This window comes from Mytilus trossulus, chromosome 5 (assembly GCF_036588685.1).
Source record: "Mytilus trossulus isolate FHL-02 chromosome 5, PNRI_Mtr1.1.1.hap1, whole genome shotgun sequence".
NCBI lineage: Eukaryota > Metazoa > Mollusca > Bivalvia > Mytilida > Mytilidae > Mytilus > Mytilus trossulus.
This window is the reverse complement of record NC_086377.1, coordinates 18193327-18217664: the sequence shown is the minus strand read 5'-3', so window position 1 is coordinate 18217664 and position 24338 is coordinate 18193327. Positions and strand designations below refer to the sequence as shown.

The 24338-nt window shown below is 32.3% G+C and overlaps 1 protein-coding gene across 1 annotated transcript; it reads right to left on the bottom strand.

Annotated features, from left to right (window-relative positions):
• Window positions 1-19610: 19610 nt before the first annotated feature.
• On the bottom strand, window positions 19611-23879 carry LOC134717686 (uncharacterized). The gene is made up of 6 exons (XM_063580183.1): window positions 23858-23879; window positions 23424-23600; window positions 22741-22838; window positions 21314-21407; window positions 20503-20734; window positions 19611-19620 (listed from the first exon to the last, which is right to left on the bottom strand). Exons 1-6 carry the CDS (start codon window positions 23877-23879, stop codon window positions 19611-19613), a joined length of 633 nt encoding a protein of 210 aa, XP_063436253.1.
• Between the last annotated feature and the right edge of the window lie 459 nt (window positions 23880-24338).

Genomic DNA, 24338 nt, shown 5'->3' with positions numbered 1-24338 from the left:
CGTTTCGGACACTAATGTATTATGGGTAATATTTTAAAAACGTTGTAATTGGTCAAACACTGTTAAAAAAATTGAAATTCAATCAATGACGTAACGTTATGAGAAATTCAACCAATGACGTAACGTTATTTTGTAGTACGAGCGATGATATAACCCACAGTCTATTAGATTCGGAAGGCGAATTAAGATCATGACTGAACACATCCTGTAGACTCTAGTAACATAAGTTTGTTCCTCAAGCGTAAACATCTTCTCTGGCAGAGGAACAGATAAGAACTGCTGAAATCTCACAATTCACGGTCAACATATCAAATTTGGTCGACACGATAACTTATTTATAAATGGGTCCCATGTCATATTACCCTCGTTACAGCTGTAGTTCCCATGTCGTTCTAAATCTTTTTTAAATTATTGTTTGTTTTCTGTCAATTTCAAATATATGGAAACTGTAAATCAAATATAAAGATGCAGTGAAGTAGTAGGATAAGGGTGGGGTATTTGGAATTAAAGGAAGATCGTCAGGTTTGATAGAAAACGAATTTGTACTTTGTATAATATACGCAATTTAAAGTCAAAATCCTGTTATAAAAAATATTTTCCGATAAACACAACATCTGCAGTTACATTTTAATTCCCAGTAATGAGTTATACTTGTTTTATTCTTTTCTCAATATCAATAATATTAAGAAAAACATATTCCTTGTTAACATCTGTTTCCTGCATTTTCATTTTCTTAATATTTAAAGTATTTCAAAAGCGCAATTTTACACTACTGAAAAACTTCTGTCCTTTACGGGTAGACTATATTAAATTAAGTCGTATAAGAAAAGCAAAATGAGTATGTTAAATTTGATGTATGCCTTTTTGTGCCTCTTCGTTACATTTGTTGTTTTATAGTGATATTTAGATGACAACACAATATTGACTGCTGTACCTTTATTTTTGACATTTTTACTCTTTAAGTATGTTTGTTTTGTTTATACATCGTTGACAATGTAATGGAATTTGACGCAACTGTTATACAAGTGAGAGGTTTAGCTAGCTATAAAACCAGGTTCGATCCACCATTTTCTACATTAGAAAATGCCTGTACCAAGTCAGAAATATGACAGTTGTTATCCATTCGTTTGATGTGTTTGGACCTTTGATTTTGCCTTTTGATTTCGGATTTTCTTTTTTGAATTTTCCTCGGAGTTCAGTATTTTTGTGTTTTTACTTTTTAATAGATGAAAGTTTAAATATTAATATTGAATCGATAGTGAAAATCGTCTGGAACCTTCACAACTGCCTTTTAAATTTTATGAACAATTTCTGATTTCACTTACCTCTGTATTTAGAAAAAGTACCGGATCCGTTTTAGTGAAGATCGTCGTCTGGAACCCACACCTTAAATTTTTATGGAACAATTTCTGATGTATTTACCTCTTTATTTAGGAACAGTACATTAAAGATGCGTTTTAAATGTTCATATCTGTTATTGATAAAGCAAATATAAAATTAAGGCGCTCCGGACATACAAAAATTTAATGATGATATCATGTACTTACGCTGCTAATGAGCACGGCGAGGACTTTAAAATTGATAACTTAACTATCGAGATTGGATAAATCCGATAATCAACGCGTTACTATGTAATAATCTGTTTCTCTTATGATTTAAAAAAAAACCCTCCAATTTGAGATACCAAATTGTCCTTCAAGGGCCTCACATTCCTGATTTCTACGTCATACATTAACGAAATTGATGTGCAAACACTTCATTTATGCATTTTAGGAATAAATGAGTATTAGTATAAATAAAAGAACATTTTTTTTTAACACAGAACTTTAATAAGTTGAAACAAAAATTCATATATATGAAAGAAGATAACGTTACAATCATATCTCTAGCTAGAAATATTTTTTGCGATACAATAAGTCCGGGAAAAAATACGTCCCTTTAACAAAAGTCCGGGAAAAGGTAACTTCCCTTTTATTTTAGCAGTAAGCTTCCGGGCACGTATATTTAAAATCATAGAAAAAAGTTCAATCTTTTTATTATGCGCTTGAGATGGACTAAAAATTTTACGAACATTACCAATTTGATAAATATAAACGATGTCTGCGATCTGACGGCCTGGATGGCACGTTTTCCAGAGACATTGGGTGGGGAATCCAGGTGAGTCAATTTCGTTATTTATAGATAGCAAAAAAATGGCGTCGAGTAAGTTGCCTTTTTGTTTCTTAGTATGGATAGTAAAATTTGGTATTTTCACTAAGTCGTTTAAATCACTCGAAACTAGGTGAGACATGCACAGAAGTGATATTTATGAATTATGTATCATATACCCAAGCGCCTGTGGCAGAATTGAGAAATTCAAACTGAGATTTATTCCTGGAACTGTCACTCTCTATGACGTAACGACGACGTTTGGTTGTATGAAGCGATGGTGACAACGACGGTAAGTTTGACATGTTAGTGTTAAATGTCCCTCCATAGATTGGTCTTCCAAATAGACAACTTAGACCCGTTGGCGCGCCCGCTAAATTTCCAAAAGAAACTTGATTTTCTGAGACCGCTGTTTTCTGTACATTTTGAAATTCGTTCTGCCCAACCGGGTTATTGTTAATTGTGACCGTTTTCACTTTTATCCGCCAAGATGGTCCTCGAAATTTCATGATGTTTCTTTGAATTAATTTTAGTTTGGAATAGGTGGAAATACTCTGGATGTTTTTGTGTCCAGATATCTAAAAGAAATGAAAAGATAATCATTAAAGGACAACTATTGAAGGTTCTGAAAAAAATATATGTTCAGGTTTGATTTGTGTTCTTGTCATATAAAAATCATTCAGAAAGTCAACCCCCCACAAAGGTATAGGGCACATTCCAAATCTATATCCTCAGAGACATGTAAATATTATAGTTTATGAATTATATTGTATAAAATGTCTCTGATATCATAAAGGAAACTAGAAGCATGTAGATGAGTGTGTTTTGTCGTTCGAGATGTGTCATATCATTTTTTTGGTAAATTGTTTTTACTATAAATAAGACAATAATTTTTCAATTGAATCTTTGCATATATTTTTTTTAAGTCTGGACCATTTTTTGAATAGTGGTAGACTGTATGGTTTTGATTCTTCTCATCTTTGGAGGCTGTACGATTGACTATATATAGATTCTTACATTGAAACCAGTGAATTCTCGCATTTCTCCAATCGAAATACTTAAATTATTGAATTTTAAAGTCGGAGCCTTGGATTGCTATCTCGTTGATATCATAACACATCTCTTTATATTTTTTTTATCCTGCTAACGGCCAACTATTGTACAAGTAATGGGTACACAGATAAATATTTCCAATATTTACAACATGTACAAATAAAGTTCTGTTTGTGTTGCCAGCTTTCAAAAGGACCATGTTGATCAAGCAGTAAAATGGATATTTTTTGTAGGCAACAGTATATTTTGGGGTTCTCACGGTCCCCGTTTCGTTTCAATTAATTTGAATTCATAGGCGATGAATTCAATTGAATCAAATAAGGCTTAAGTACTTGTCAGAAACATTCAGGATAAAAACAATATCTGTACATGTATTTATACTTTGCTGCGAAACGATGGAAAAGTTTAACCATCCTTGCTTTTTGTCTGTTTTTAAATTGGTATAAATAAATGTTATATTTACCAACAATGTACATGAGTTTCATGTATTTATGTTACTGAATTTTATTGTATATTGACGTGTAGAAATATTAACTAACTTCAATTTATTTTAAATACATATAAAAGAAATATTTTTTAGATAATAAAAAAAGGGCGTTCCTGTCTGGTATTGTCATATTGCGCTGCGCGTTTTATTTACATGCCAGAACATATGATGTGCTGTTTTGGAGCACTTGCTTCCATCAGAATTTTAACAAGCTCTACATTGCACATCAGATAATTGGCAGTTCTAAGTACAATGTACATGTATTATATCGTATCATAGACATATACATGTATATTTAGTGTTACCATATTTAGAATGTTGGTTTTCCCGTTTGAATGGTTTTACACTAGTAATTTTGGGGCCCTTTATAGCTTGTTGTTCGGTGTGAGCCAAGGCTCTGTGTTGAAGGCCATAATTTAACCTATAATGGTTTACTTTTTAAATTGTTATTTGGATGGAGAGTTGTCTCATTGGCACTCACACCACATCTTCCTATATCTAATTAATGTGATTATGCTCAAGTCCTGCGTCGTCAAGTTTTTGTAGCATAAATCTTTTGCAGAAGGGTTTGTAAGGCGTCTATTGCCTGAGTCATTTTCACATTCATCATTGTCCTCGTCTTCTTTACTTTGAATTATCCCTTTTATACATGTATGAACAAAAACAATTAAAAATTTGAAACAAATACATGTTCTATGCATGCACTTAAAATAATTGTTTTATTCATTACCTTAACCTTTTGTTGATATTTTTAACTAATTGTTTTTGAAATTAAAAAGTTAAAAAGACTTTATATGATATCCTGCTTCTGTTTAGCTAAGAACAAATTTTTGCTTTTAAAAATGTGATAACTGTTTTATTAATATATAACAGTGCTTTAATTATGTTAATTTATTTAGTTTTATTTAACTTCTGATACATGTAATAAATAAAATGAATAGGACTAAAAATAAATATCTGTGTTTCCGGTAACATCATTTTGAAAAACAGGTTCGGTAGGTCGGAATTTCTTGGATTTTAACCTATTTGGAATACCTTTTGACATTAATAAATTGTTTCACTGGCTTTCTGTGCCAGCGGAAGCAAGTTAGATAAATTATAATGTCGATTAACAGAAGGCTATGTAAAAAGCAGGATATGTTGATACTATTAAAAAAGAAATTGAAGATCCAATGAAAAAGTTAGGGTCGGGGCTAAAAAAACAGGGTCGTTCGGGTTACCGGAAACTAACATTTTTTTCTCTCGGCCTTATCTAAAGTCTAAAGTGTGCAGATATATGTAGATTTTTTGTCAATATGGTGTGTGAACTCATTTTTTTATTGGTGAAAATTCAATACATGTATTATAAAGTTCGTTTTATTTATTTATCTATTGTGACGTCACAAAAAGAGAAAACCATATAGAAAGTACACTTATTTTTACAGAATGAGATTTTATTTGTGTGTTTTGGCACAAAATATTATTTCATAAACAGATTCCACCAGATAATGTTGTTAATATATGTTGATAAATACATGTTTGATAATTCTTCACTCTCGACAGTTAAATTTTAAATATTTAAAACACTCGGCAAGTCTCATGTTTTAAATTTTAAAATTTTACTGTCTTGAGTGAATAAATATTTTATCAAACTCAATGTAGTGGTGGATTTGATATATAATTTGTATGTAAAGTAGGTAAATTCAGTATAATACATGTACATGCAGTAATATAAAATGACTAGATTAATACATGAATGCGAAGAAATTTACCTGCAGCCATATTTTTCATAAATTTTTATATAAATAAGGCCGTTAGTTTTCTCGTTTAAATTGTTTTACATTGTCTTATCGATGCCTTTCATAGCTGACTATTCGTTATGGGATTTGCTCATTGTTGAAGGCCGTACGGTATCCTATAGTTGTTAATGCATGTGTCATTTTGGTCTCTTGTGGACAGTTATCTCATTGGCAGTCATACCACATCTTCTTTTTTTATACTATATTATTTTATCTAAGAGCGACAAGGGAGGCGCAATTGTAATATCTAAAAAGATACACTACATAAAGAAGGGTCAAAGCAGTTAAACGCTATCCATTACTAGTAGCTTCAAGAACCTAATCTATTACTGATTAAAAATAATATACAAACACGAATCAGCAAGATGTTTGACAATGGTGAGATTGATGGAATAACTCTTGATTTTCTATGTGGCTCATCGAAAGAGGGACCCAAATTGGGTCGTCTTTTTCTTCTTCCTAGACTTCACAAATTAAGTGATCTTGTATGTCAAGGAATAAACGAACTACCCCCATGTCACCGAAAGGGTTAGCAAATTGATTGAGTACTTTTTGATACCTATAGTTAAAAGACAGAACAGTTGCATACGAGATAGTGGGAATTTGATAAATAAGATCGAAAATTTATGGCCTGATCGGGATTGCCTTTTGATTTCTTCTGACTGCACCAGCATGTATACACACATGGAGTTCAATGAACACATTCAATCTGTTGGACGGGATTATAGCATTGCAGTCAAGAGATGATGCGTTTATAATATTTCATTCATCAAGAGAAGAGGCTGAGGAGTTGTTTCAAATAGCAAATGATCATCACCCTTTATTTAAGTTTACTGTTGAAATTTCTAACGAAGAAATGATTTTTCTCGGTACAGTCGTACATAAAGGAATGAGGTTCAGGAACAACGGTATCCTTGATATAAAGAGCTACATCAAACCTACTAATACGTTTTAAAAATTAGATAGGACGTCTACGCATAACCCAACAGTCTTCTCCGGATTTATAAAAAAGAAGCTACTCGCCATCACCGAAACAATAGCCACGCAGAATTCAAAAGATACACTTTGTAAATTTAAAGGCCATCTTAAGCAAAGGGGATATAAGGAGCAAGAAATACTTCGTAACTGTGAATCTGCTCTCAATTTCGAACGACCAGAGTTACTCCGCTTTAAACAAGAATCTGACAAGCGGATACCACTAGTATTTGTAACTAAATATCACTTTTCGTTAGGAAATATTAATATATAGCTTTACCAAAACATTATAACAAGAGTGCACACATTGAAATATCTTGCCTTCTTTACTAATCATTGATTTTATGTTGATACTCCTAAATGTAAAGATGTATTACAACTGTCAAATTTTCTTAACATTAACCAAGAAAAGCAAACATTGATGAATGAACCATGAAAAAGATGTCAAGGTCAGACAAACATGATAAACCATGCCAGGCAGACATGTATAGCTAACAATTCTTCTATTCAACAAATATAGTTGACCTTTAGCTTATTGTTTAAGAAAAACAGACCAAACCACAAAAAACTTTACACTGAGCACTGAAATGTGAGAATGAGGTCAAGGTCAAATAAAATCTGCGCGACTGACATATAGATCATAAAATATTTAAATACACCAAATATGGTTGGCCTATTGCTTATTGTATTAGAAAAATAGACCAAAACTCAAAAACATAACTTTGACCACTGAACCATGAAAATGAGGTCAAGGTCGGATGACACCTACCAGCTAGACATGTACAACTTACAATCATTTCATACACCAACTATAGTATACCAATTGCATACAGTATAAGCAAAACAGACCAAAACACAAAAACTTAAACCACTGAACCATGAAAATGAGGTCAAGGTCAGATGACACCTGCCAGTTGGACATGTACACCTTACAGTCCTTCCATACACCTGATATACTTAACCTATGGTTTATAGTATCTGAGATATGGACTTGACCACTAAAATGTAACCTTGTTCACTGATCCATGAAATGAGGTCAAGTGAAATTTGTCTGACGGGCATGAGGACCTTCCAAGGTACGCACATACCAAATATAGTTATCTTACTACTTTTAATAAAAGAGAACTGCACATTACAAAAACATTTTTTTTAAATAGTCACTGAACCATGAAAATGAGGTCAAGGATATTGGACATGTGACTGACAGACACTTCGTAACATGAGGCCTCCTTATACAAAGTATGAAACATCCAGTTCTTCTACCTTCTAAAATATAAAGCTTTTAAGAAGTTAGCTAACACCGCCGCCGTCGTAGTCGCCGTCGCCGCCGGATCACTATCCCTATGTCGAGCTTTCTACACCTAAAGTCGCAGGCTCGATAAAAAGCTACTTTGCAATGCGAAATATAGGGATCTTTTTCCAAAACCACCAATGGTGGCGAATAGTTGACATCTGAACTTAAAAAGAAATACTACTCGATCGGTAGTCAGAGCTTAGTACAACATGAAGGATTGGGTCAGGACCCCTGATGAAGCACCCACCCTTCATATCAGCCACGGAATATTATAGAGTTTGTCCTATTCTGTACTGCAGAACCACGATGTGTTAGGTCCTGGAGAATAAACAAACGTTGATGATAGGTACTTCAAGACATTCAACTTAACAAATAAAGGGAAATTTTTATTTCTGACTGAGAAGGCACACAATTAAATTCATTTGAAAATGTGTTATATATAGATTCTTACATTGATACCAGTGGATTATCGGATTTATCCAATCGATATATTTAAAGTTCGAGCCGCCTCGGCGAGTACTTTGAAATTTATAATTTAACTATCGAGATTGGATAAATCCGATAATCCACGAGTTACTATGTAAGAATCTGTTTCTCTAATGATTAAAAAGACATTTTCTTTTTTTGTTTACCGAAAATCCCCTTCGAGTGCCTTTCACATTGCACGAAGTTGTCAATTTCATTAACACCTGTTATCACATTTTGGTTCATCCAGTCAGCCAAAAAGGTCATGACCCTTAAAATTATCCAATGATCTGAGATCACCAGCAACCACACGTTGATTAAATTTTGTTATACAATTGGGTTCGAAAAGGGATAAATTTCCATAGAATTAGAGAAATTTGATTATACTGTGCTGTACTGTTAAATGGGTATACTTACTTGTATGATTATTTGACTAATTTTTTAAATGTAAATATATTTCACTGATGTTATTGAATATTTGTAATAATTATTTTCTGTAAGTTGTATTGCTTACGAATAAAAGATTATATTATTAACAAAATAAATATTATGACTTTTCTTTTTTCATTCATGACCATGCAGTGGTGTTGCAACGCCAAAGAACTGGTAATAGAAAGCTATTTTATAATTTGATGCATAGGACAATGAATCTTATAAAAAGGTTCTATAAATTCAATTGTGAAAAAAAAATCACAATACCGTGCATTAACTCAACAACCGTTCATCGACAAATATTACTTGATATTCATTGAAATGATAACAAGTTAACAGTTAATATAAAAGCAGGGCAGCCTTAAATTCTAATAGTTTTGTCAAAAAAGATTCAAAGTTTTACCGATGCAACGATATTTTATATATTTTGAGTTGAAATGGCCTAGCGGTAGTCTGATCACTTCGAATCATGCGGCAACACGTTTAATCTTTGCTGAGCATTCGTAAAGTTTTTAAACTAAAATAAGATCTATATAAGCTATCAAAACATATGTCATATGTAAGCTATCTATTTTAAATCTATGAGGAGTTTCATGAAAAATGGAGGGGTGGTAGGGTTGAAGTCTAACTTTAAATATATAAAAAAAAAAATTAAAAAAAATCGAGATGTGGTACGATTGCCAAAGAGACAACTCTCTAAAAGCATGAATAGAGATTAACTTTACTGAAACAGAAATTAACAACTATAGTCACGTACGGCCTTCAACAATTTGAAAAATCCATACGTTAAATTCCCCTTTATATTCAGTATAGTTCCATAAAGTTATAATAGAAGTTATATTATGGTGAAAAAGGCTGTAAAACAATGATTGAGAGTTGACGAATATCATTCATAGTACCTATATCATGACATGTAAAGCGTTGGATGTAGCTATAGATAGACAGACATTTTATACTGGATAATTGCTGCAAATTTTATATCAAAAGAATCGCTTTCACGTTCTATATATTCTGTACTATATACATACTTAATCATGTTTTTTAATGTTCAATCTCTGAATTGAGACAGCACTATCGGTCATCTTATAAAAAAAAGCTATTAAACTCTTAAATAAGCAGCGTGTAATGAATATATTCACCCATCCCGTCCCGTGTGCAAATAGGATGAATATAAAGGATCTTGAGTGCACATTGTATGTCCTGAGTGCACTAAGGAGGTCATTAGCGGTGTTCAAACGTACCCGAAATAAAAATTTGGACTTTTGTTCAAAATTAGCGCACATGCAATGCACCACCTCTTCGGAGTCCTCCAAAAAGGTAAAATTCCCCTGTATTAGTATATCTGGTCAAGGACGTATGTTAGTTATACGTCCTTGATCTGGTGTATGAAATTCATTGTGTATATTATCCGTTCCATCTACAATATACGCGGAAGTGACACGGCCGGGTATTGTAAAGCTGTTGAGGGACTTTAAATGTCAAATTCATATCCCTGGGCGAAGAAATTACCGGTTTGTGTAAACATTGTGTGTACATTGACTTATATTCAAGAGCGCATGTTAAGTCTTCAACAAGAAACAGGTGTCTATGCAAAAGGTCACGGTCTGAATCGTCATAAGTTTGTATAATATATGATATTATGAACCTCATTAATTTCGATCTAAACAAGATAGTTATAAAGAGATCGATATTTTAAACAGTCTTATTAAATTCCAACGATCACAAATCTAATCTAAATTCGATTTCGATTATTTCGTGATTCTAAAATACGTTTTTTTTTGCGAATTCCGTATACTTTCCTTTTAATTTCTAGCATTATTAAAATCGTAATTTTTGTATCCTTGCTATCCTTGCTAAATCTTTTGCTGTATAATACAGCTAGTGAATAAGTCTAAATGTCCGTACAGTGTATGGTAAGATCTCTTTTCCAGTATAATACAGCTAGTGAATAAGTCTAAATGTCCGTACAGTGTATGGTAAGATCTCTTTTCCACACATGGACATTTCATAAGTATAGAAAGTTCGCTATAGTGTTCCATCATGGTCTTAGTGCAGTTTCGAGAGCTTAGTGCACCACGGCGGCCAAGGTTGTTTTTAGACGCACCGTAAAGTCCGTCACACCATTGCAACAACGTCCTTTTATGATATTTTTTTTAATTTTTGGGACCATGATACTAATAGTAAAATATTTTTAACTTTTAAATAGTAATTTTTATGAATGAGAATATTTTATATGTATGCTGTCTTAGTTTTTAAATAGTTATTTGGTATAATATGGTGTCACGTAAATCATTTTTGGACAGGATATTGTTTGTTTCATAGTATATGTATATTCTGCACGAGTAATTTTTATCACTACCAGTACATGTATAAAAAAACTAAACTATGAGATCGCACACAAGACGGCTTATTGGATAAGTGTGATGAATTGTTACGCCTACATAAAACTGATATCCAATCGAATGCCAGCAGACACCTGTCAGTAAAACAAATTGCAAGCGTTGATGGTTAGAGATTTATTTGTGTATTCGATATTTTAAAAATAAGTTAGATAGTCACTATTCGTTTTCCCTTTTTTTCAGCTGGATTCCAATAACTGTTTTTACACTTTTTTTTATGTAACAGAAAGGTATTTGAATAAAAGCGCACCACATGTAACGGAGATTCACAAGCTTTTAATATAGAGACTTGTGTTTTCGGAACGTCATATTTTCAATAATTCACAGACTTTTGCAATAATATTAAACCTTTATTTTTTAATGAACGCCTCTAAATCTGGTATGTAAGAAAGTTATAAATGGCTTTTGGATTATAGACACAATAAAAAAAAATATGGAAATCAAACGCACAAGTCTGGCAAAAATGAACGGACAATGCTATGACATTAAACAGAAAACGACAAAAGACATACATAGTACTGTTTTCCCTGTCATAAGTTTACAATAACTTTAATAAATGAAATTTATATAGAAAACATGAAAAGTTAAATGATAATGCATATTATTTACAATATTAAAGAAAAGTAACATCAACAATTTAATAAATTAAACATATTTAGATTACGTTTTCAAGTGTTAATCCCGACATCCGTAATTTTTAAGGGTATACAAATTATCTGTAACGTCAAGTTGACACATTTTCCCCAACGGCACCAGTCTGTATTTGCATAAATATTTATTTACAATCACTTGTAAACCATTAAATATAAAGTTTTTGATGTTTATATTCAATGAATAATTATTAAATATAATTTCGACGTCTGTTGATTTTAAACTCAATTCACCACCGTTTGCGCAGCAGTATGACTTTCAACCACTTATGTGTTTTTTTTAATATAGAAAATGTTAAATAATTAAATAGGAAAAGGTATGAATTAGAATTGATTATTTTCTTTACTTAATTAAAACATGGCAGACTTTCAGTTAACATAAACCGTCTTCGTTTTAATTTAAATTTTATTCTTAAAAGGGGAGCAACCCCTGATAAACACTGGGAAAGTTTTACCCGTTTTCTGTCCAAATCAATAAAATCGGAACACGACTAAACACGGTCTAAACGTAATTTTGTATCCATGGTCTGTTCCGGTCTGACACTGTCGTAACGGATCTTAACAGCTCGCTAGGAGATATAGTCTTGATAATCTTGACATGCCTTAACGGACTGATTTACCTGATGAGACTATCGATCGTAACGGAGTCTGAAACGGTCTAAAAAGTCTCGACGATTTTCTCTAGCGGTAAATTCAGTCAATCAAGATGTGATCAGACCAAAATGACCGTTTCAGACTGAATTCGTGCTACTAGTGACAAGATCTAGAATTCAATGAGTGACTAAAAATAATCAGTTGAGACACAAGTCTTCTCTGTTTTACGCGCTTTTTCCTAACCCTATTTAAGACATACATCAGTCGTGTTCAATTCCATACAGCTTGAATGCCAAATCACATACGAATTTGAAAAGCAATTAAATCAATAATTTAAAACATTGTGTCGTGTCAATGCTTGTAAAGAATATCTCCTACCGGGGAAGCCCAGAGTGGGAAAGTACCGTATTACACGAGTTGTCGAATCTGTTACTGCAATGATATTCATCCTTCTCTTTCAAAATTTTTTGGATATTTATGTACTTTATACGTGATGTCCTGTTGAATGGTAGCATTTTGTCATGACGTCACATAGAAAATTCAAAAGAAATCAAGAAAAATGTCGTCAAAAGAAAATTTGACCAATTATTTGGTGACAGCATTTTCTTTACAAAGTAAAATCACAAAAATACTGAACTCAGAGGAAAATCAATTTGGAAAGTCCATAATCACATGGCAAAATCAAAAAACAAAACGCATCAAAAACGAATGGACAAGAACTGTCATATTCCTGACTTGGTACAGGCATTTTCAAATGTAGAAAATGGTGGATTAAACCTGGTTCTATAGCGCTAACCCTCTCACTTTAATAACAGTCTCATCAAATTCCGTTACATTTACATGATGCGTTAAATAAACAGTCACAATCAATAAAATAGTCAAAATATGGGAACATCAGTCATCATCGTATAACAATTGAAAACAGGACACAACAACATCTACTATCTACGAACACATGGATTGATTTGAGTGTCTGACGTCAGAAAAATTATATACGTCACATAAATTTGTCGTTCAATGTGCATACAATAGTTATCCAAAGTACCTGGATTATAAACAATTTTAAATTTTACATAGGCAATGAGCGCAGACAGGGTTAAAAAATCAAAAGTATGTAAGAATAAATTACAGAAATCAAACTAGTCCAAAAGTTATACATAGAATTTATGAGAATCCAAAACTTTTAAAAGGAACAATTTAACAGGACACAAAAACCAATCCACGAACACATGGATCTACTTGAGTGTCCGACGTCAGAAAAATTATATACGTCACATAAATTTGTCGTTCAATGTGCATACAATAGTTATCCAAAGTACCTGGATTATAAACAATTTTAAATTTTACATAGGCAATGAGCGCAGACAGGGTTAAAAAATCAAAAGTATGTAAGAATAAATTACAGAAATCAAACTAGTCCAAAAGTTATACATAGAATTTATGAGAATCCAAAACTTTTAAAAGGAACAATTTAACAGGACACAAAAACCTATCCACGAACACATGGATCTACTTGAGTGTCCGACGTCAGAAAAATTATATACGTCACATAAATTTGTCGTTCAATGTGCATACAAACAATTTTAAAATTTACATAGGCAATGTACGCATACAGGGTTAAAAAATCAAAAGTATGTAAGAATAAATTACAGAAATAGACCGAGATTCAAACTAGTCCAAAAATTATACATAGAATATATGAGAATCCAAAACTTTTTAAAGGGAACAATTTAACAGGACACAATAACATCTACTGTCTAAGAACACATGGATTGATTTGAGTGTCTGACGTTAGAAAAATTATATACGTCACATAAATTTGATGTTCAATGTGCATACAAACAATTTTAAAATTTTTTTATAGGCAATGTACGCATACAGAGTTAAAAAATCAAAAGTATGTAAGAATAAATTACATAAATAGACCGAGATTCAAACTAGTTCAAGTGAGGAGAAATATTATCCTCGCACCAATCACGAATCTGGACATAAGCAGAAAATTTAGAGAAACACTTTTCATATCTGATTCTGTATTCCAGAGCTTGCAGCTGCTACTTATACTTTGTAAAACGTCAGTAGTGTATGAGCAGAAAGTTCGTTAACTATGGGTATGTCAAACAACGTCTCGTCGTTTTGTTAAAAACGTTAATCGGAAGATAACATGTCCTTTCTGATAAATAATCAGTATCAAGTTCACAAATAATGCACAATGGTCTTGAAGAATAGATTATAGGTATACGGAAGGTTTATCTTTTAAAAGCTTATAATATAATTCGTTATTTTGTACATAATTACTTCGGCATTTTTTGTCTATTATTGATTATATCCATTTGGCTAGGCTAGGTACGTATACATCCAGTTATGGTATTATTGTGATAGTGTATTTTTTTGTATGTTTGTCGTTTTATGTGAATATTCTCTGTCTATATAAAATATATACAAAATGTGATATCAGAGCCAATGAGACAACTATCAATTCAAGTCACAAGCCACGAGCATCACTGAAGAGACATGGATTGTCAAAATGCACATCTGGTGCAAGAAAATTGGTACCGTTAATTTTATTACTACCAGTGGGTCGATGCCTCTGCTGGTGGACTATTAGTCCCCGATGGTATCACCAGCCCAGTAGCCGGAACTTCGGTACTGGCATAAAAATACGGATTTTTTGTGTTATTTAAATTTGCTATAATAATCACAAAATATAAGAAATTATTATAAATTAAGGAATGTATCTCCCTCATGCAAAGCTCTAAATCCTTTCACGGATTTGGCTATACATTTTGGACCTTTTGGATTATAGCTCTTCATCTGTTATATAAGCTTTGGATTTTAAATATTTTGGCCACGAGCAACACTGAAGAGACATGTATTGTCGAAATGCGCATCTGGTGCAAGAAAATTGGTACCGTTAATTTTATTCATAAAAAGTAAACCATTATAATTCAATATACGGTCTTCAAGATGGAGTCTTAGCTATTGAAAATCAGATTCCTGACTTAGCAACGGATTTATATATTTTTTTGTTGCTATGCATTTGTGTTTTTGTTGTTGAAAAAGTATTTTATTTTAAATTGATTAACATTCATATGCGTTAAAAATATGAGGTTCAGCTGTCAAAATTGTGACTGTGTGATTTTTTGCCCATTTATAAAAATGTACGTCGATCCATAGTTGTGAAATTTAATGTCATTTTATTTTGGCCTCTGATGGAGAGTTGTTTCATTTATAATTATGCCACATTATTTTCTTTTTTATATAGATGCCACATGTGGAGCAGGATCTGCTTACCCTTCCGGAGCACCTGAGATCACCTCTAGTTTTGTGGTTGGGTTTGTGTTGTTTATTCTTTAGTTTTCTATGTAGGGTCGTGTGTACTATTGTTTGTCTGTTTGTCTTTTCCATTTTCAGCCATGGCGTTGTCAGTTTGTTTTAGATTTATGAGTTTGACTGCCCCTTTGGTGTCTTTTGTCTCTCTTTTATATTGATCGACATTAAAATACATAACAACATCATATAAAAGGATCAATACCCAGCCTATAAAAACGTACGAGACACTGTATATACAAATAAAAGCTACAACAGTTATACTGAGGGAAAATGTTTTTCTTTACAAAAAGGCATGCATTTCCTTAATTCAAACTTATTAAATATGTACATACAATTATAAGATATCTATTCATGAATGCTTCAAAATAATAATATAGAACTTACAAATAGAAATCAACAATAAATACAAAAGAAGTGTACAGTTTAAAACCGCCACTAGGGTGAAGGTTACTTAAAATTCAGTAAAAATACAACCATAAAAAAGTATAAAACTCAGTAAGAATTCAGTAAAAGTTCAGCGTAAATTCAGCAAGTGTTCATTAAAAATTTAAGTAAAAATTTCTGTAAAAATTAAACGTTTAATTCAAATGAAATTCGTTAAGTAAAGATTTACAAGTACCTAACCACTTCTACTCTGTGCAGTATTTCTATTTGTATCCATCAGATGATTTACGCTTTTTTAACTGATTTTTCATAGTTCGTTCTTATATGTTGTATTGTTACACCACCCTCCCAGGTTTGGGGAGGGTTGGGATTCGCTTACGGTTTTTGTTGTTCATTTTTTGTATATAAATTAGGCATTTAGTTTTCTTGTTTGAATCATTTTACTTTTATCATTTCGAGGCCTTTTACAGTTGATGGGGTAATCTCATAGTTGAAGGCCATACAGTAACCTCTAGTGGTTAATATCTGTGTAATTTGGTCGCTCGTGGAGAGATGTCTTTTGATTATCATTCCACATTGTCTTTTTTATATTCGTAATATACACAAAGATATATGACAACACGTACATCTCAGCTTTGCATAAACACTATGACTCACTTAAGACACGACAATACATAGCTATACGCACATTTCTTTGCTTTAGCAAATGTGCATCGATTTCTGCTGTATAATGCAATATGGGTTGACTCTGTGTATATTTATACGCAGTGTAATGCGATATGCCTATGGTGTCGCTTCATGAAGATGCCAGACGATAAACTTTGTCGTAAAGTATTGTGTTGGGACACTGACACCTCTATATACTACAGATAAACCTGTTTAACAACAATTAGACAATTCTGAACACTTGTAATCTCAAGCATTTGAATATCGTTAGTGGCGTTAACAATTCCACAAACTAAATTTGAGAAACAGTGAAAAAAAAATATATGACGTCAAAGAATAGATGAATTAATGAAGTGCGCACAATAACAGAACTGAGAATGCAAACGTTCGAGTTATGAACGGAACCAAATGTAAAAAAATATTTACAAGGGAAAACGTTCGGCAAATGCAAGGACTCGCTCTAGAACGTCTCCACTAGAGAATGAACAAGGGCGTTACTTAAAGATTCTTACATTGATACCAATGGATTATCGGATTTATCCAATCGATATTGCATAAATCCAACAACCCATGAGTAACTTTGTAAAAATCTTGTTTGCTTTTTTCGTTTAACGAAAATCACATTCGAGTGCCTTTCCACATTCAACGTAGTTGTCAATTTCATTAACGCCTGTCGGCATATTTTGATTATTCTAGTAAGCTAATTTGGTTATGACCCTTTAAATCATCCAATGATCTTTTGAGATCACCGATAGCAATACATTGATTTTTTTTACTCAATAGGTTCGGAAAAGGATAAATGTTTATCAAATTAGAGAAGGAAACATTCCAACAAATCGACGCTATTTGGCCATTTTAACTTTTTGGGATATTCGAGCGTCACTGATAAGTATTTTATAGACGAAACGCGCGTCTGGCGTATATACAAAATTTAGTCCTGGTTTCTATGGTGAGTTTATTTATAAAAATTGTGTAACTCAGGTTCGATTGAAGATGAAACACATTTACTAAACTATTGTGACAGTTATACTGATGTACGAAACACATTTTCTAAACTATTGTGACAGTTATACTGATGTACGAAACACATTTTCTAAACTATTGTGACAGTTATACTGATGCACGAAACACATTGTAATGATAGTCACCATCTAGTATGCACAGAGAATTAAATATGGATGACATATATCCTAATAATTACATTAGATATAAGTTTCATTATAATACGATATTCTGATTGGCTAACTGCACATCACATGCTATTCCGTAAACAATTGCATCAGACAATAACATTTATCATGCATGATGACACGAGGTCCCACAATAAAGTGCACAGGTGAATTAAATAAAACGGGATAAAACACGTGTTTTCATGATCCTAGCTAAAAAAATGTAATTATAAGTATTGAATGCTTCTTTTTGAAACTTTATAGGGTTGTAAAAGCGTTGACCGTGCGTATATTTCTTTTCATACAAAATGTACTTCGTCAACGCTTTTACCACCCAATAAATTTACAAAAAGAAGCATTCAATTCTTAAATGTAAATATTAAATACATATAGATATGCATGAAAATATGTGGTATGAGTGCTATTGAGACAACTCTCCATCCAAGTAATATTATATAAACGTAAACAACTATGGGTCAAGGTACGGCCTTCAACACGAAGCCCTGGTTCACACCGAGCAATAAGCTATAAAGGGCCCCAAAAATAACTAGTGTAAAACCATTCAAACGGGAAAACCAACGTTCTAACCTCTATATAAAACGAGCAACGGGAAACACTTATTAATTGCATAAACAAATGACAACTACTGTACACTACATTTCTGACTTAGGATAGGTGAAATATGTTTACATTTTAAAATGTTATAATTTGACCTCATTTTTTATATCTGTTTAGTTTAAAGTTAACCATGATTTGACTGGCTGAATCATTATGTTAGTACTCAATGTACATTATATTGTATTTTATGATAAACTATTTATTCATTCATTCGTATAAGATTTCAAAAAGTTTACTCTTAAATATTTCATGGCAACGTCAATGGCAAGGTTGATGAAGTCGTGCAAATTTTAGTTTTCTTTTCCTTTTTCGGTCTGAATGTATATCTTTCCATATGTTTTCGGTGTATATTCATTTAACTGATCTTTATGGAACATTTCAATTTTTAAGAATGAGAATTTGCAAAAAAATCAATTTAATATAACACAAAGAGCAGTTTCGAAAGTATCTTGACAAAATACTGGAAAACTAGAGAAGGATTAAATCTCACATAATATATAACAATTGTTCACTTTTAATATCAGTTGATGGATGATATTCACTAAGGCCAACGGTTCTCTTGGGTCGATATCAGAACGATAAATTCCCTTTCATATATCTGTGAATATCATATCTTTACATCTGGGGTTGATTAATCCTAGTATCAATCTCAATTATTAACCTCATCAAAAGTCAATAATTAAATAATGATCAACTTTGAAATGCCATAAACTCTTTATTCATGTTGTTATCAAGCACCTAATAAAAACTAGGAAAATGTTATAGCACGACCTGCGTCGTGTTTATATTGAAACACATTTTTGATCTTAAACATCAGGTTTTAGAAGATGTCCATACATATTTAAGTAGATATAGGAAGATGTGGTGTGAGTGCCAATGAGACAACTCTCCATCCAAATAACAATTTAAAAACTAAACCATTATAGGTTAAAGTACGGCCTTCAACACGGAGCCTTGGCTCACACCGAACAACAAGCTATAAAGGGTCCCAAAATTACTAGTGTAAAACCATTCAAACGGGAAAACCAAAGCATGTTTGTAACTTTATATTCATGAATAGAGATGTATCAGTAAAACAATAACATAATGGGTTTTGTTATATTTTATTTTTACAACTAGCGCATGTACTACACTGTTTTCCGCTTCCGCTTCCGCTTAGTTCTTGACATCAGTTGAACCTAGAATAAAGAAAATCGTTAATGAGGATTATATATTTATTTCTAAATTTCATAGTACTGTGGATTTATTTATTTTCGTGGGTATTAATTTTCGTGGATTGCTTAAAACTTGCATATTCGTGGATATGTGATGTCGTGGTTTTGCCAATCTCTGTATCTGAAGCCTATTGAAAATATGTTATTCGTTGAAGACTTGAATTCGTGGTTCCCCTGTATCCACGAAACCCACGAAAATTGGTATCCAACGAATAATAATGTATCGACAGTATGCAGGATGGTCTTTTTTTATGTTTTATATTTGACCTTTTAAAAAATACATTTGACCGCAGCAATGAAAAAGGCAGCAGAATTTGTCAAAACTGATGTCGTGTGTATTTATTTGCATGTTTGCTTCGTTTTTCAGAATATTAATCCTTTTTTTTGTATAAGACCGATATGATATTGGTTTATCTCAGACTTATATTGTATATGAACGAAATCCGCCTTATACAAGACAAAGTGAAAAAGTTGCCCATATCAATTACATTTTCATAGAAAACTCCAACTGCTCAATAAAGGTCATTACCAAAGTGTATTCTTTTCTTACGATTTAAAAAACTCAAATAATGTCAATAGCAAATATAAGGTGAAGTCCAAGCATATTACCAACATTTAAAAAAATATTCAATTTACCAAAAAGGAGATCCATGATTGATTAATGTTTTAGCCTAATGTGTATCTTAAGTATTGTTTTGCTAGTTTATGTTATCAATTTAAAATTTAACCCGCATACATTCTTTACGTCTAATTTACTTCTCAAATTCATTTGTTTGTACTTCTTGTTTGATATGCCCAAATTCCAATAAAAGTATCAAATAAAGTAAATAAAGGTAAACTACTCACCTCAATTCACAGACGAAGTCCTCTAATTTTGTATCACATGAGATTTCAAGGTTTGGTAACCAAAACTCATAAAACGGGAATGCCTGTACACAAGTTCCTGCTGCGGGGTTATCTATAAAGCTTGATGGTACAAGGTCTGCCCAGTTTTCATACTGGTTTGTCTGTGTTGTGTTACCTGAGGGCCAACTATAACTCCCACCATTCACCGACTCTAATCCTATCCACAAAGAATCTGTAGAAACAAAAATTGAATAAAAGTATCATCTATTTACTGGCTATATATAGTTACCATATTACAATTCAGGTTAAAAATAGAGGGGTGTTTCAAAATAAGATATGATATCTTTTCATTTGTTTTATAGTAAACGTTTCCCAATTGAGTTATGGTTAAGTATATTGTATGTATTAATCATTTAGAAATAGTATTGAGTTAACCAACTTTTCTGTCAGAAAACATAGTCGAGCGTAAAAAGGGAGGGGGCTTCTGCACGGAAGAACGCAAATAAAAATTGCAATTTCACGCACGACTACAAACGTTTCGCACGTTGATTTTTTATTACCGATTTCACGAAACACTATGAATAACGAACCTTGTTCACGACCACACGTGAAAAAAAAATTACAAAACACATTGCACAAAAATAGCTCTTTACCACCCTCATAACCGAACTAATAACGAAAAGCAATCTCTGCAGAGTTGTCGATCCTTACGAGAGAGCAATGGCCGATAAATCTATATGGGAGATTGATCGAAAAGCAAGTTATAATTGTTTCGGTTCTTGGTAAACATACTAAAAGTAGGTATGCTTACCTATTTCTAAGTTATTCATAGTCTCTAAAAGGAACTGGTCTTCCTCTTGGTTGTTTATTTCGATGAGTGTTGAACAAATATTGGTACAGTATTCCTTAAATGATGTATAAAACTTAATATAAATCATAACATTTAGACAAAAACAAGTTCAATCTTCTTTCATGAATTTATTCTGATTAGAAATTAATCAGAATTATATGTAGCATTTGTTTCGACTTTCAAACTTTTGTATCTGGGCGTCACTAGTAGGTCTTGTGTGGACTAAATGCACTTCTGGTGTTTTAAAATTTTGAACTTATTGCCTTTTGTTGGCTGTTGTTCGTGTGTTTCTTTGTCAATTGTGGTCTCCAATTAATTTATATTGTAGTCCTGTGGTGTTGTTATTTTGATGTTATATTTCACATGGCCATAAAAGAAGGAGGTTTGGCATGCCACAAAACCAGGTTCAAACCACCATTTTTTTCCTTTAAAAATGTCCTGTACCAAGTCAGGAATATGGCCATTGTTATATTATTGTTTGTTTCTGTGTGTGTTACATTTTAACGTTGCGTCGTTTGTTTTCTCTTATTTTTTAGTGTAAATTCACATTGCGATATGACGTGTCACGGTACTTGTCTATCCCAAATTCATGTATATGGTTATGATGTTATGTTTGTTATTCTCGTGGGATTTTGTCTGATGCTTGGTCCGTTTCTGCTTGTTTTACATTTTAGCGTTGTGTCGTTGTTCTCCTCTTATATTTAATGCGTTTCCCTCGGTTTAAGTTTGTTACCCGGATTTTGTTTTTTGTCCATGGATTTATGTCCATGGATTTATGAGTTTTGAACATGTTGAACAGCGGTATATTACTGTTGTCTTTATTTAAAAGTTTAAGTTTGTCAGTCTCATTTGAATAAAGTAACGAAGCATTCACGACAGTTGTCAAGCATATGTCGAATGACGATAGCATGTTACTTAAACTCTTTTTACACCAAGAGCAAATAACAAAAACAGTGACGATTGTGTACATTGAACGACTTCTTGATAAACAAAAATTGATGGTTTGATTTTAATTTTTAATTTTTGATTTTGCCATTTAAGGAGGTAGAACTAGATTAAGGGAAGTAACTCTTAAAATCATCAGTACGTTTGTGTCAACCATTTTCATAAACATATTCTAAGCTTCTAAGTTACATAGATTATTTTCAATCTGTTTCAGGTAAATGCTTAAAATACATTCATGAGCTTGACTTTTACAAACGCTCAACTGATTTAAAGAGTTATCTCCCTGGTTCAAGGTCTACCCCCTTAATAACTGTATCTTTACCTTTAGTTTTCCAATGAAATATTGCCAGGTCAAACATGTCTCTTTGTTTTGTAAAATTAACTCATAGACACAAATACGTTTTATAACAATTTATTGCTAACACTATAATAACAATGATTACCTTTGCTTGACTATAATTACTCTTAGTAAAATTGTTAAATAAGTATAAAGACCCATCGAAGGACTGGATATTTGGCTCTCCTATGCCAACAGGAATACCTTTAATAAAAGCAAAATCAAAGTATTAGTTACACATTAATAAATTAAGGTGGTACCCAACACTTTCACTAAAATTAATTTGACTCGTTTAATTTTCATGAAAGTTTGACAAAGTATTTACTTTGACCCTTTGACAAAATATAAAAAAATCAAAAAATTTAAACCAACCATTTAGTCAGAAATATTACACTGGTTATATAGCAATTTGACAAACACTGATTTTTTTATCATTGAGAAGCTTAATATTCCCTTAACAACACAACGTAATAAAAACGTTTAGCTGATTTTACATAGTTATCTCACTGTAGTGTTAGGTACCACCTTAACACTAGATCTTCTGCTTGCTATTCGAACTAATTCAAGATCAAATGTATTGGTTTACAGTGGGCATAATTTTTGGTGAAATAAAGGAAAACATTTGTCGTTTATCTGTGATTGCTTCCTATACCAGGCCCAAACATGACAAATGTTGAGTACATTTATTTATGTACAAAACTAATAATTGCTACATTTATATCTTAATAATGTCGTATGCTAAAACACTTGTTCAATATGTGTAGAAAAAAATGAAGATACAAATCTTACAATATGCATTTTGCTGACTCCACTGCCCCGAGGCTAAACATTCAATAGAATCATTCCCCCATAGGGTATATCCATTCGAGCAGGATAGATTAGCCTTAGCGCCTACAGTATTGTCTCCTGCACCAATGAGTATTCTCGCATTACCACAAGTTCTAATCTCTGGATCGTTACATGTTACTACAAAAAATATTAAAACATACTGAATTAATAGGCAGCAAAGTGACCAGGGAAATTCAAAGTAACAAAGAACGCTTAATATCATTCTGTATAGTTATACTTATATGAATTTTGTTTTATTTATGCTGACTTTGTATACCGTAAGTTCAGAATTAATTGCATCCATTTATTATTGCGATTTCGTCATTTTAGACTCAATTGCAATTTCAATTTTTGCGATACTGAGATATTATTCCAATAAAATCTAACGAAAAAACTGAATAATTGATATAAGGTCATAATAACTTACCTTCGTTGGGTTCGTGACTTGTGTTGCATTTTTTACCTGAAATAAAGATATTTGTCAAAATAAAAATTATCAGGTTTATTGAAAACTGATACATAAGTACGATTAAGGATAAATATTTCTAATCGGTCAACCGGTTTAAAGAATAATCGTGTTACTACATTGATGGTTTACCTTTAGAATAAAACCGATATTTGTTCACTTGTATTTGACATTTAATCGGAAATTTTACTCCTCTCAAACAAAAGTTGTCACGGACAATGTATCAATGTGGTTTGAATTATATTGGTTCGCAATACATACTCTACGTATTGTTATACGTTTACTTTTCTACATCATTGGCTAGAGGTATAGGGGGAGGGTTGACATCTCATAAACATGTTTAACCCCGCCGCATTTTTGCGCCTGTCCCAATTCAGGAGCCTCTGGTCTTTGTTAGTCTTGTATTATTT